The sequence below is a fragment of the Phycodurus eques genome, chromosome 11 (assembly GCF_024500275.1).
Source record: "Phycodurus eques isolate BA_2022a chromosome 11, UOR_Pequ_1.1, whole genome shotgun sequence".
NCBI classification, from domain to species: Eukaryota; Metazoa; Chordata; class Actinopteri; order Syngnathiformes; family Syngnathidae; genus Phycodurus; species Phycodurus eques.
In genome coordinates, this window is record NC_084535.1 from 6,617,488 (window position 1) to 6,631,355 (window position 13,868).

At 41.0% G+C, this 13,868-nt stretch overlaps 1 protein-coding gene across 2 annotated transcripts in view; it reads left to right on the top strand.

The window, feature by feature from the left end:
* sorcs3b (sortilin related VPS10 domain containing receptor 3b) overlaps positions 1–11,824 on the top strand; it is a 54,006-nt gene extending 42,182 nt beyond the window's left edge. For both annotated transcript variants that reach the window (XM_061689393.1, XM_061689394.1), the window contains 10 exons: positions 85–256; positions 2,088–2,274; positions 2,641–2,774; positions 4,117–4,240; positions 4,420–4,532; positions 6,057–6,176; positions 6,256–6,355; positions 7,691–7,796; positions 7,889–8,049; positions 10,091–11,824. In XM_061689393.1, the coding sequence (XP_061545377.1) occupies positions 85–256; positions 2,088–2,274; positions 2,641–2,774; positions 4,117–4,240; positions 4,420–4,532; positions 6,057–6,176; positions 6,256–6,355; positions 7,691–7,796; positions 7,889–8,049; positions 10,091–10,155 (1,282 nt within the window). In that variant the 3' untranslated portion in view covers positions 10,156–11,824. The remainder of the gene's footprint in view (positions 1–84; positions 257–2,087; positions 2,275–2,640; positions 2,775–4,116; positions 4,241–4,419; positions 4,533–6,056; positions 6,177–6,255; positions 6,356–7,690; positions 7,797–7,888; positions 8,050–10,090) is intronic.
* The last annotated feature ends 2,044 nt before the right edge of the window (positions 11,825–13,868 follow it).

A 13,868-nucleotide genomic window follows, 5' to 3' on the forward strand; every position in this document is an offset into this window, starting at 1 on the left:
TTTCATGGCAAATGCAAATGGAAAGAACAAACGACACACATTCGGTGCAAGTTGATCATCTTTGGCATTTGTTTGCTTTCTTAGGTATCGCAAGGTTTTGTCCAATAACTGCAAAGAGGTCGGTAGGAACGCGTACTCGCCCAGACGCCAGGGTTGTCGCCCCAGACCGCCCAGAGGTCTCCGCTTGACCACCTATGGCGGTGAGCTGAGCGCCCGCGTCGGAAGCAACGTGACGTTCATGGTGCATCTCCAAGACGTAAGTCGTAGTTTCACACGATTTAAAATGTGCAAAGCTGAAGCAATGTGTAGCGTGTTGTCTCATGTTCACCCTGTTCGTCACGCTTGCTGATAAGTTCTAATTACCACGTGCAAGCTAATTAGTAGCTGCGATTAGCATCGCTAATTAGCCCTATGGACAGCGCAGCTCAGAATGAGAAGGCTTGAGTTAATCAGGTCAAATCAGAACCAACCTGAAAGCAACATAACTTGTATGACTAGTGGAAAAAGACATCTAAATAGACACGTGAATGGTTACAGGTGCATTTATAGCTCGTGTGTGTTTTTGCTGATGTAAGGTTGGCAATATTTGATCCACTATACAGGACCAATTATGACTCTTAAACATACATGTGAAGAACATTAATGCCGTCACGTGTGAATACTCCCGAATAAATCTTGTCTTCATCGAGAGATGAAAAGATGGAAAAGTTCAGTCCCTTGAAGCATATACAGGATGATTGTAAATGAGAGCGGCTTAGTAGTAATTCTCAGTGAAGGTCAGCGTGGATTGATGAAGTGTAATTAAAGTGAAAACACACCGGCACACGGGTCTATCTTTTATGAGTAAACATTAGCTATAAGATATTTTTATGCATTAGAATATTGTATTTTTTTCTGAAAATATTAGGGCCAGAGCATGCAGTGTGACATTTTTTTTGGGGTGTCCCTGCGGAGCTTTGAAGCAGAAATTTTGTGTCAACCTATTTTTGAAGTCGACTTAGTTATTTAGTTATTAGCTTATTCTTATTCTTATTATGTTACTAGCTTAGTTATTCGATTAGATTTTTTTCTCCCCTAGCCCTACCAGGATGCAAACCTTTCCGAGTTTTCAGGCATGTTGAGGCCCGAAATTATAATTAACAGAGGGCCTAAATGCTAACGCCAGAGTGATGTAACTTTAATGAACTGATTGCTTATATTAGTACTTCTACTACTAATAATGATTAATGCAGTAGTGTTGCTCTTAGCAAGTCTTTGTGTGGCCTCTCGTGGAAAAGCATTTGGCAGCAGCCAATGTGTTCTTGCGTCTTCTTTGCGAGTATATCCAGCTTTTATATTTTTAAGTATTCACCAAGTATATTTTAAGTCATTTCAAGTATTCACCATAAAAAAAAGCAGGGGACCTCTGGAAAGTTTGAATAAGTGAGCCCCCAATGCCAGTTTTACAGATCGACACAAAATTGGGTGAAGATGTCTATCATAATAGCATGTATGAAAAAGTCTCAAGGACCCATGACCGAAATTAAAACAGGAAGTCGGACATTTTGGTTTGAAGCAGCCATTTGGGCAAACTTCAAGATTAATGCTGTACTTAAAAAAAAATAATAATAAATACAAAAAATGTAATTCAAATGAGCCACAACTGGAAGCAGGTATACGAGACAGCTGGGTGAGACTCATTTACCGAGCATTTTTGCCTTGATTCGGTTTCATCAGGGGTTTTTGGGGCCCGTTCAATGCTGCTTGCATCATTAAGTACTTACTGCGATTAAAGGTGAAAACATGTTAAAATGTGAAATTATTTCCATGCTCCTGGTGATATAATCGTAAAAGAGTGCAGCAGATAATAAAGCCCTCTACCTCGAGATACTTTGAGAACACTTTTCTTTTTTTTTATGATCTCGAGTTGTATTTTCTCACTCGATTGCCTGTCATCGTCAGTGTGTAACCGGCGACAAAGCCTTTGTGACACACCCGACAGGACGGCTCAGGCCGCACACTTTAGCGTCGCAGTGCGTGGACGTGCTCCATTACGAGGCTGAGCCGCGCTGACAGGTGTTGTTTTCCACCCCCCCTCCCGTCCTCAGGGAGACTCGCCGAGGACCAGCGTCCAGCTCGACTTCGGCGACGGCATCCGGATTACTTATTCAAACCTGAGCCGCACCGACGACGGCATCCAGCACGTCTACCGAGCGACGGGGATTTACCGCTTGACGGCGGCGGTCGAGAACAGCCAGGGATCTGACAGCACCGTCCTCTACCTGCACATCACCAGTACGCGTAGACCCAATAATCACACATTGTCTCTTCTGCTTTTCACTTATTCATGTCGTACTTTTAGGACCTTGGAAGTATCTATGGTGCTCTGTGAGATGGTAAAATGTCGCAGGTTTTGGACCCGCGATATGAAACGAGAGGTGTCAATTAGGACATATGTTAAACTCATAGTAATTTCAAAATGTTAAATAAATAAATTCATGTGAGCCTTCAGTATAAAACAATGATGAGGAATCTTCTGCACAAATTAAGATAAATCAGTGAATGCGGGAGACGGATGAATCCGCGTAAATCCAATCTTCAATCAAATAATACTTCATTATATATGTTTGAACTAATTTGCATGTGCGTTGCCTACCACAGGTCCAGTGGAGCGCGTGTACCTCTCGGCTCCTCTGGTGACCGTCAGGGGGAAGGAGACCAACCTGACGGCGGTGGTTTGGCCGAGTCAAGTCAGGATGATGACGTTCTTCTGGTGGATCACCAACAGCTCCGAGGTGACAAGCTCCGCCTCGTTCTCCTTCTGCAAATGCATCTCGGGTCCCTGTTTCTCCGCGTCTCCTCCCCTTGGCGTCCACACACTGCACATGAATTTTGTATGAGGTCACGTTTGTGGAGCAGCCTTAGTTTGACGGTGGATGTTTGAAAAAAATTTGCCCCTGACATCGGTTTTACAGAACAACACGACATTGGGTGGACATGTCTATCATAACAGGAAGCAGGGAAAAGTCTCAAGGACCCAATGCAGGATATTGAACAAGAAGTCAACCATTTTAGTTTGAAGGGGGCATTTTGGGCGAACTCCAGAGTTTGTAGCTCGAAGGACTCCGACTATGGAATTCACCCGAATGTTTCCCAGTTGGAAGCCACAGCAGATATTCTAGACAGATAGGCGATTATTTTTAGCCTATGTCCTCTAATGTAGGCAGAGCAGGTTTGATGATTATTTCCATTTACCATTAAAAAAAACTAACTCGCCTCCGAAGGTTTGAAAAAAATAACCCCCAACATGAGTTTCACTGATCGACACAAAATTGGGTGGATGTGTCTATCATAACAAGACTCACAAAAAAAGTCTCAAGGATCCGTTTGACATTGAACAGCAAGTCAGCCATTTTGGTTTGAAGCAACTATTTCGAATGATTTCCAGTCTTCGTACTTTACGTACTCTACGAAGAATTTAGCCCAAATGAGTCCCCATCAGGAAGGCACGGTGGACGACTGGTTAGAGCATCTGCCTCGCAGTTCTGAGGACCGGGGTTGAATCCCAGGCCCCGCCTGTGTGGAGTTTGCATGTTCTCCCCGTGCCTGCGTGGGTTTCCTCCCACATCCCAAAAACATGCACGGTCGGTTAAGTGACAACTCTAAATTGCCCGTAGGTGTGAATGTCCGTGCGAATGGTTGTTTGTTTGTATGCGCCCTGCAATTGGCTGGCGACCAGTGCAGGGTGTACCCCGCCTCCTGCCCGATGATAGCTGGGATAGGCTCCAGCACGCCCGCGACCCTAGTGAGGAGAAGTGGCTCAGAAAATGGATGGATGGATGGATGGAGTCCCCATCAGAAGCAGGTATGCTAAACAGATTAGATTTCTCACCCGCGCTGTCTAATGTGGGCTGAGCTTGACATCAAAGTTCCATGATCATTTTGAGCAATCACAATGAAAATCACAAAACTGGGTGGGTGGACATGTCCATCATAAGACGACACACAAAAAAAGGCTCAAGGACCCAGGTCCTTAATTGAACAGGAAGTGTTCCATTTTAGTTTGAAGCAGATATTTTGGGTCTTGTTTATGGAGGAATGTATGAGTCCCTTTCTGCTCTCTCTTTTCCAATGCAGCCTATTATAACGTTGGATGGGAGTATCTCGTACATGTTCCAGAAGGAAGGAACAAATAAGGTCACGGTCCAGGTGGCTTCTGGGAGCACGGTGATGCAGGATTCCAGGGATATAACAGTTAAAGGTTAGCGTGCAACTTTAATTGGTGACATGAATATGCAACATGTGGTCCGTGCTCGCCGACGTGGATGAAATGTCACAGCGAGCGAACACGGAAAATCTTGACGCCAATTAATTCCGACTTTTGGGGATATGAGTCCAGTGCGGGAAAAAAAACTGTTACTTCTTGTTTTTGTTTGCCAGAGTTTTTCAGGTCGCTCCCGCTGTCCTTTTCGCCGACGCTTGACGAGCACAATCCTGACATCCCCGAGTGGCGGGAGGACATAGGCCGCGTGGCCCAGACAGCCCTGTCACAGGTACCTCAACTCCCTACCGCATTGCGCCGGACCACCGACACCTCTCTCGGTCATTACTCTTTCATACCATTGTGCACTACCTGTACAGCGCTTGTCATGTTTTATGGACCGTGACGGAAATGTTGCCTATTTTTTTTTTTTCTTACTTTATATGTGATGACAGCAAGGAGACATTGGGTACATTTCAATGGTTGTCATTGTAAAGTTCAGTAAAGTTGAGTTTCGGCTCGGTTCAGCTCTATTACAATCGTTCCCCCACCTTTAAAGTAGTAACGAGTGAAAAGGTTTGGGGGGTAAGAAATGCAGACTTGAACACATTTGTCAGAATGAAGACATGCTCGCAGATTGAGGGTGTCCTTTATTAAAAAAAAATTTTGAAGAAGAGACTGAGGGCAGCAACATGACCTCCCACTGTGACAACTTTTTATTCGGTGTAAGCCGGAGGCTAGACTCATTTGCTGTCTGAACATGCTGCAGAACATATCAAAACACACCGGAAGAGGAGCAAGAGCCAGAGAGTGAAGTTTTTGTGACTACATTCTACCACAAAAATGCATTATTCAGCAAGGTGATGAATTTCATCAAAGAAGAGACTGAGGGCAGCAAAAACAGACCACTGTGACATCAATAATTGTCTGCCAGAGGCAAGACTAGTTTGCTGTCTGGGCTGCGGAAAACGTCAAATTGCAAGGAAAAGACGAAGAGATTTAAGTTTTTGTGACTGTTCTGTTTGTTGTCGAATGGCTAACATGCCCCCTCTTAGTTCTGAGGTTTGGGGTTCCAATCTTGACTCTGACCCTTCCTTTATTCAAAAGGAGACTGAGGGCAGCTGGAAAACTGTGATAAGAGCTTTACAGTGTTTGCTTGGAGGCTCGACAATTTTGCTGCCTTAACGGGCTGCAGTAGGGATCGAAATGCAATGTAAACAAGGAAGAAAGTCAGGTTAGTGTGACTATTTTGAAACACAAAAGGACATTCTTTAGTAAGGAGACACATTTTATCCCTGAGGAGACTGAGGGCAGCAAGCACTGTGACAACAGCTCTGCCAGAGGGTCAACTACTTCGCAGCCTGAACAGGCAGCAGCAGATATCAAAACGCAAAATCAAAATGGCAGTTTTTGTCATTATTTTGGACTACATGATAAGAACGTGACAATTTTTATCCGAGAGGAGACTGAGGGCTGCAAGAAAATCGACTCATGTGACAAGAAAGGGTCAGCAAACAGCTGAGGTTGAAATCAATTCTGGCTAGTCTCGTTTGCTGTCTTAGCAGGCTGTGATATCCAAAACATAAAGAGTATAAAAAAAGTTTTCAAACTATTTTGTAACACATAATAACAAACCGCATTCTATGATAAGGAGACACATTTTATCCAAGTGCCCCTGCCGCAAAGTGGTTACTGTGGAGTGTAGCAGCTGTCATTATCTTTATCATTGACAACTCAAACTGGTATCTTCTCAAGGTTCTTGGAACCCACGATACAAGAAGCCCGCATTACATCCTGGTTCATGTTTTGTTGTCAGGTTTCTGGCGTTCCCTCCCATCAGCTGCTGGTGTGTTTGTATCCTGGACTTCCAACCACGGCGGAACTCTTCATCTTGCCAAATGAGCACAAGAGGCAAACACCGGAGGAACTGCAGATGGTAGGAAGAACCGTATCCCCTGCTATAAACAGTTTTTAACTTTATATGTGTTTGTTTTATTATTATTAATTCTAAACAGATATCTGATGTTTTCGTCACCATCCTCAACCAAGACCTGGTCCACTTTGAGCTGAAGGTTGACACTCGCATCACCGTCTACATCACTCAGCAAACTCTAGGTATGTTCGTTTCTGATTGGAGTTTCACACCCTTGACTATTCAGCTGACAAAATGGACGTCCTCTCTGAAACTGTGCATCACTGCGCACTGCTCTTAAAAGTCGTCGATCGATGACGTGATCGACAGGAAGGCGTCCAAGACCGCCAGGGTCACGTCGTCGTTAGCATATCGCGAAAGCGTGTCAAAGGGGTCCTACGTGGCTTTACCCTTTTCATCCACCGAGGGATCTGTCTTCATTTGTGTCGCCGTACAGAGGCCCGCATTGCCTTTTAAGATGATCCTGAAAAGGTCACAAGCTTCATAGTCTTTCCTTTCTGAAGGAGACGGGGGCGGGGGTGACAAACTTTGAATATTGCATCTCAGCATTTAAAAAGCCATGATGGTGCAAAATGGACTTGTACATGACAGACCCCAGGGAAAGCCTGCGGCCCTCCTAGATGTTCCTTCAGTACCCCGAGGAGGTCAAATAGTGTCTGCCTCATAGTGATAGATGTGATAAATTGATATATCCATTCTTAATTGTTCAGAGTTCAGTCGTTCATTTAGAAAATGATCAATCTACTATTTGGGTTGTATGAAGCTACACCTTGAAACAATTGTGGAATAATGGATTTTACGACTTCACATTAACCAGCAGAGAGCACAATTAATTAAACATAGTCTGCTGCCTCAACGGGCTGTAGAAAATATCAAAACACCAAGTGAACAGGAAGACATTGACGTTGTTACGATAATTTTGTAACAAATGATAATGAGGAATTAAGCCCAGCAAGCTTGCTGCCTAACTGGTTGCAGAACGTGTCCAAACGCAAAGTAACCTGTAAGAGATTGAGATATTTTTTGGATCATTTTGAACCAAATAATAATGACCTTCTTGGTCCAACTGGTTTTCTGCCTAAACGGGTTGCAAACAGTATCAAAACACAAAGTAAACGAGGAGAGAGTGAAGGTTTTGCAACTATTCTGTTCTACATGACAATGATACATTCGGCCCAAACAGTTTTCCTCTCAGAACATGTCAAAACACAAACAGGAAGTGATTATTGATATCATTTTGTACCAAATAATAATAACCTTTTAGGCCCAACTATTTTGCTGTCTAAATGGGCAGCAGAAAATACGTATCAAAACAAAGTAACCAGGAAAAGAAGGACGTTTTTGCAACTATTTTTGACCAAAAAATTGGTGTCATCTGCGAACAGAACACATTTCAGAATGTTAGATACTATACATATATCATTTTTATGAAGTATAAATAACTTGAGACTTAATACGGAACCTTGTGGAACACCATGTTACTCTTCTATTCTTCCTGCATTTTTTTGTTTTTTTAGCACCACTCGTGGATTCGAGCGCCCTCCACAGTGGGTCGGCCATGTTGGTGCTCATCTCCGTGGTGTTTCTCGGTTTGGTGGCGTTCTTCATCTACAAGTTCAAAAGGTGAGGTCCCCACAATTTAGAAAGCTCATCCTCTTTTCTCTTGTTATCAAATCCTCACATGGTTGTCCTGCTCTCTGCCCGTCCAAAAAAAGGAAAATCCCTTGGATCCACGTGGAGACCGAGGACAGTCGGGAGAAGGAATCGGAGGTGATCAGCACGGTCAGTCAGAACGACAACATGTCCAAAGTGAACCTCCGTGACTTTCCCTCGGGCAAGGACTTCATGGAAAAGGAGCAGGAGCCCAGGAAAGGAGGTACACTTTTTTTTTTTAATGCAGTCACTTGACAAAGGGCAGCATGAAATGGAGCACAGGACTATTTGTGACACGTTAATATGGGATTTAAAGTGTGGCTGTCACCGCAAGAGGCTTATGAATGTCATTTATTTAAAGCATGCTCACTCACTGTCCACAGTTTATGGTACACCTGCTTACTCTTAAGCAGGAGTGCTCAAACTTGAAATTGTTTTTCCCTAGTCCACACCATAATCCGAACAGCAATTAAATATAACTGCCAAATGCACCCTAAATGTCATCGGAATTATTAGTATATATTATTTAATAGTTCAACCTAAATATTCATGTACTGTTTGATAAAAAGGAACCTAACCAAAAATTTTTTTTTTTCATTAAATTCAATATTTATCCACTGTCGCTAGCTGATGTGGACTGGTTACACTAACAATATGGCTGCGAACATAAAAAGTCTAAAACCCGCCCCGTTCAATCATTTCAAAACTTTTCTTTACACCATTAATGTGATCTATAACCTGTACAACTCAATTGGAAATACATTTTAAATAGGGGAGAATCACAACATTGTACCTTATACAGTTAATACAAGAAAAAAACTCAAATCAATCAAATGACATCAACATAAATACAAATAATCAAAAACGGAAGCCAGAGTTCTCGCTTAACAGTGAGCCAGACCTGCTAACCACTACAAAACCGTGCTGTCCTATAATGAGATTAAATACATAAACACGTCAGCCTTTTCACAGATAAGAATACTCACTTTTGATTGACACAGGTATTCATTTCCTTCCCCACACAGGAGACGATTGCTGCAGACTTTTTTTTTTTTTTTTTGCACGTTTTCTTCTTCTGCTATTTCTTTCTTTCCAAATAGTCGCCGGTGTGAAACAAGCGACGCTTGTTGACGAGAGATTTTTTTTTTTTTTCAGTCTCGCAGGGTGAAAGTCATTTACCTTTTTTTTCTCATCAAATTCCTCAAGTCTCACTTTGAGTCTTCTTTCGAGATGGCAGTGTTTCCAATCCGTTGCGCAACAAGCGTCAGATCTCTCACTGTTGTAGGGTCGACCCTTACGTGAGGATTAACAAAAAAATTAAAATGCAGAAAAAATGGTTTACGAATATGCAGACAAATGAATAAGTAAAAAAAATCAATAAAAAGAAAAATAATCCAATAAAATATATTTTTGAAAATGGTATCTAAAAACATGCAGAAAAAATAAAATAATACAATGAAATAATGACAAGACAAATAAATACAAAAGAAAAAAACTTTTGAATAAAAATGCAGAAAAAACAAAAAAACAATACAATGTAAAAATACACAGAAAATATAAAATCCAATGAAAAACAATAATGCTGGCTTCTGCTGCGTAGTAACTACAAGTTAACCATTTAGGACTGTATTAAGATGCAAAAAAATGTTTAAACATTTGTTTTAAATGTCTGTTCACTGCATAGACATTTTCACTCTCCCTCTCACTCATTAGTCAGCACGAAGACACTTAACGATCACCACAGAGGTTTTATGGTTTTGGATCTTTGTACTATTGTCTAAGCAACAAAATCCAGTTATTGCACCAAGGGATGATGTAATGACCAAAAAACACGTTTTGGATTAAGTTCAGTAATAAGGTCAGAAATGTATTTGCAACAAACCACAAACTAAAGGTTTTGATGCGGGCTCTCAAGATCTGTGGTTATTTTGTCACTATGCGCTCATGTGATGGCCCAATGTTCGTTTTTTGTTTTTTTTCCTACTCTGGTGTCCCTCCTGTTGTGCCATTTATTGTTAAATTCAGTTTATAAATCTTCATACTGACCTTAACGTGTGCCCACTACTGTGAGATTGTCAAGTTTCACCTTTCAAACAAGCCGGCGTCCGTACGTTTACGTTTATTCCGACCTCATCAGCTCGCCATCAGCAACTTGGCGATATGCCACGCCCCCTCAGTGCTTCCATTTGTCTGCTTGATGTGCGGAGAAGTTGCCCAAATTGGATTGTGAGCAAGTAATTATTGTTTGTCTTGTTGCTTTCCAGGATCAATGGCGAGGAATATGGATAGAATTGTAACGAGGGAATATCCAAACTGTACTAACGTCTAAAGACACGCACACTGTTACCCAGTAAGTACACAATGTTGTGTTTCAGTTGTGCTGCAATTGTTGACTTTGTTGGCTTATCTTTTTAATAATAGTTATTTCATGCCGATCGTCGCTATCGTTCCGAGTAATGTTTTCACACTCTTAACGAATAGAGTTGAGTATCTACTTTATAGTACTTAAGCAGAACGATTCATATGCCAAGCGAGACTGAAGGAAATGTTTCAGAAAAACATGAGCGATTTAGTAGGAAATGGTACAAAAGATGAAGCTCGAGATTGTGTTTTAAACTCAACAACTCTACAAATAACGGCAATGTCAAAACCTTTATTGTGCCGAAAAGCAGTTGTATCGCCATTTATCGCGGGGGGATACGTTTCGGATCCACCCACAATTGGTAAAAATCTGTGATATACACAAACAGTATAAAATATACAGTTTTAACCCTCTGAAACGGATTAAACACATTTCAACTGACAAGTTCACAAATGTATTTGAATAAAAAAAAAAAAATTTTTTTTTTAAAGTATTCCTTCGCACTTGTTTCAACTTTTCTGGCAGTCACAAAACTAGAGCCCTGTATGTTTAAACACCAAAATGTTCAAACAAATCATAATTTCAACTAGCGAAAGCCCACTAGCTTAATGCTAACATAAAATACAAAACGCCATAGCTGAGCTATGCCGTTATTCAGATGCATACTGCACAGTGCTCTCTCTCTCACACACACACACACATTCAACATTTTAAGCGATAAAAAACAGGTGTGTCACAGCAAGCATTGTGGGTAAATTAAACACCTTTAGAAGAGTTGCGTGTGTGTGATGCAATGCTTCCTGTCACACTATGGCCCCGCCTCCAAGTTGTGGTCCACCCTATGACGTACCGTCAGGTTTAGTTGCGCACCGTGATTGCCGTGGAAAATATCTTGACAATTTTGAGATCACGGCGGGCCTGGTAAACGTAGCTTTAATACGCATGGAGCAGCAACACATACAAACAGCATACAACAATACACACAGGCATATATTCTATTCTGTCTGCTCGGCGGGAACAACGAATGATAAAATGGCATATAAAGTGGTACTCCACTGAAGGTGTTTTATGAGTAAAAACTCCTAAGAACAATCGCTGAAGAAAAACGCCGAACCGTGCTATAGCGGTGGGTTCACTGGACTTGGAAAAGCCCAATAGTGTGCCAATTTTCTACTAATTACGTCTCAATCAGGTTTAGTGCAAAATCCAACTAAATTCTCATGATTAAACACTGCAAGATGAGTCTGAATGCGGAGTCAGGCCACTATCGGCAGACATTTTGTAACTGGAGAGGTGTACATAGAATAAAGGGAAGGAACTTAAATCTCTATAGCTTCATTTCAACTCATTGTAAACTTCTGAACAATGTTTCCATGTTTAATAATGTCTCACTATGAACTACTGTCAGCATTTTTACGCTAGCATGCCCTAATTAATTGTAAAAAAAAAAAAATTATACATTTAAGACTACATTAGGGTGAGCAATTGTTCTCTGTCATATTGATTTTAAAGCCTTTCTTGGGACATAAATAATAAACATAAATAAAACACCTTGTTCTATAGTGAACTTGTGATATGGCCAAGCAATGTGCATGATCTCTATTATTACTGATTACTTTTTGTGTTTGTCTTTTTTCTTACTGTGAGTACATTTTAAAACTGTTCAGAATAAATGTATTTTTATATGACCTTATGTTTTTTTTCTCTGTTATGTGTCACATGTTGCACTGTTGTGTAACACATACAGCACATAAGACAAAATTTTCACAAGCCAAATTTTGTTGTTGTCATTGAATATGTATCTGGTCTCTCGGTACTGTCTTGAGACAGTGGCAAAAAAATTGTAATATTATATAACATAATATATATATATATATATATATATATATATATATATATATATATATATATATATATAAGAAAATGTGATGTTTAAATTGTTAAAGGCTTTAAATGTAACTTTGGAAGATAATCTAGCATTTTAATGAATTTATATACTGTCTTGGCTCTGTATAAGTATTGAAAAAGATAGGAAAATGAAGAAAAAATTAAATGTTAAAGAATAACAAGAACAAAAAAAGCTAAAAAATGTCAGGTTTTTGCAAAAAATGAGACCAAGATCAGCCATTTCAAAATTTGCCACCATTAACGTGAACTACTGTATAACCTGTACGACTCAATAGAAATGTTCTAAAAATACTGTATTTTTGAGACTGCAACTAAAAATAATCAAATGAAATAATGTGGTTCTATAAGTGTGCACACCCTCTTATAATTGGGATAAAACAATCACATTCAAACTCTTGATAATTGGTAGGCATTAGTCACCTACCATCATTTAAAGTGCCACTGATTAACCAAAGTTCTGTTCTAGTAGGCTTTTGCTGCCCTTTTTAAAAAAGATTCGAGCAGAAGCCTTAATGTTTTGTGCTAACACGGGCTGCTATTTCAAACAGTTCATGATTCCTTCCACCTTCTCTAACTTCCTTCTTCAGTCTTTTGTCACTTTCTCGTGTAATTTCCGGCTAAAAGACACAAATCAAAATTTGGCCCGGGTTTTGAATAATTTCACTTGTACGTCACAGCTGTCAATGTCAACTTGATCAGTTTAGTCATCAACTCGGACTCAAAGTGCGTCAACTTTGCAAAAGTGAGCTTTCCTTCATATTTCCAGTGAACAATGCTTTCTACTTAAATTGGCGCAATCCCTGAGCGACTTCTGTATACGAAGAGCATAATCAAAATATTCTCGGCGCGTCAAAGAGGCCAAATTAACTTCCACCCCAATTGACCTGCTGCAGCCTTTTATCGTTTTGCTACTCCAAACATCTCACACCAATCTTCATCCCTCCCGTTTGCCATGCGCACCCTGGGAGCCTTCTTGGAGGTGCCCACGCTCTATCTTCTCTCTCTCTCTCTCTAACTGCTCTGGGATGTGCTGCCAGAGTCCAATCTAATTGAACGGCGACAACAATCGCTAATGGATGCTCTGCCGTCGTAATGTCGCACTCGATGAAAGGAAACGCGCTCATCAATTCCGCATTGTGGCGCCCGGCGATTGCTGCAGGTTATTGTGCCTTGAACATTACTCATTCAAGGTGCGACTCCCTGACTTTCTCCCCAGTTTCTTCCCCCGGGAAAGAGATAATTAATTTGTCGCGCAGCGGGAGAGTCGGTGGAATTGGCCCATTTGATTCCCGCCGCTACGTGCTGCTAATTGTCCTCAGATGTCATCGGACAACCGTGGAACCTTTTGCAACTTTTGTTGAGAGATAAAGCAAAGTTAGTCTCCAATTCCCACTGTTTTCGCCCTTGTGACATAGAGGAGACATAAGAATTCGTGTCGGGCGGTGCATTTGGTACCTGGGCCTTCAGTGGGGACTTAATACCACTACTTTCACATCATATCACAATACAATACAGACCATCAATATTGAACAAAATTGAAATATAACGTACAACTGGAATGGTTCAGAATCAATATTTATCTAACAACATGACAAACAATACAAAATTCAAATCAAATACATCATACTCACCAGAGATGCTGATTGGTAAATTTATTAACATGTGCCGATTGCTACAGATGTATTTTGCTGTCGCAGTTTTGCTCCGACCAACCAATCACAGGACTGATAAATGCTGATGTCATCAAGGGCCACTACTGTGACCCTGAAAGG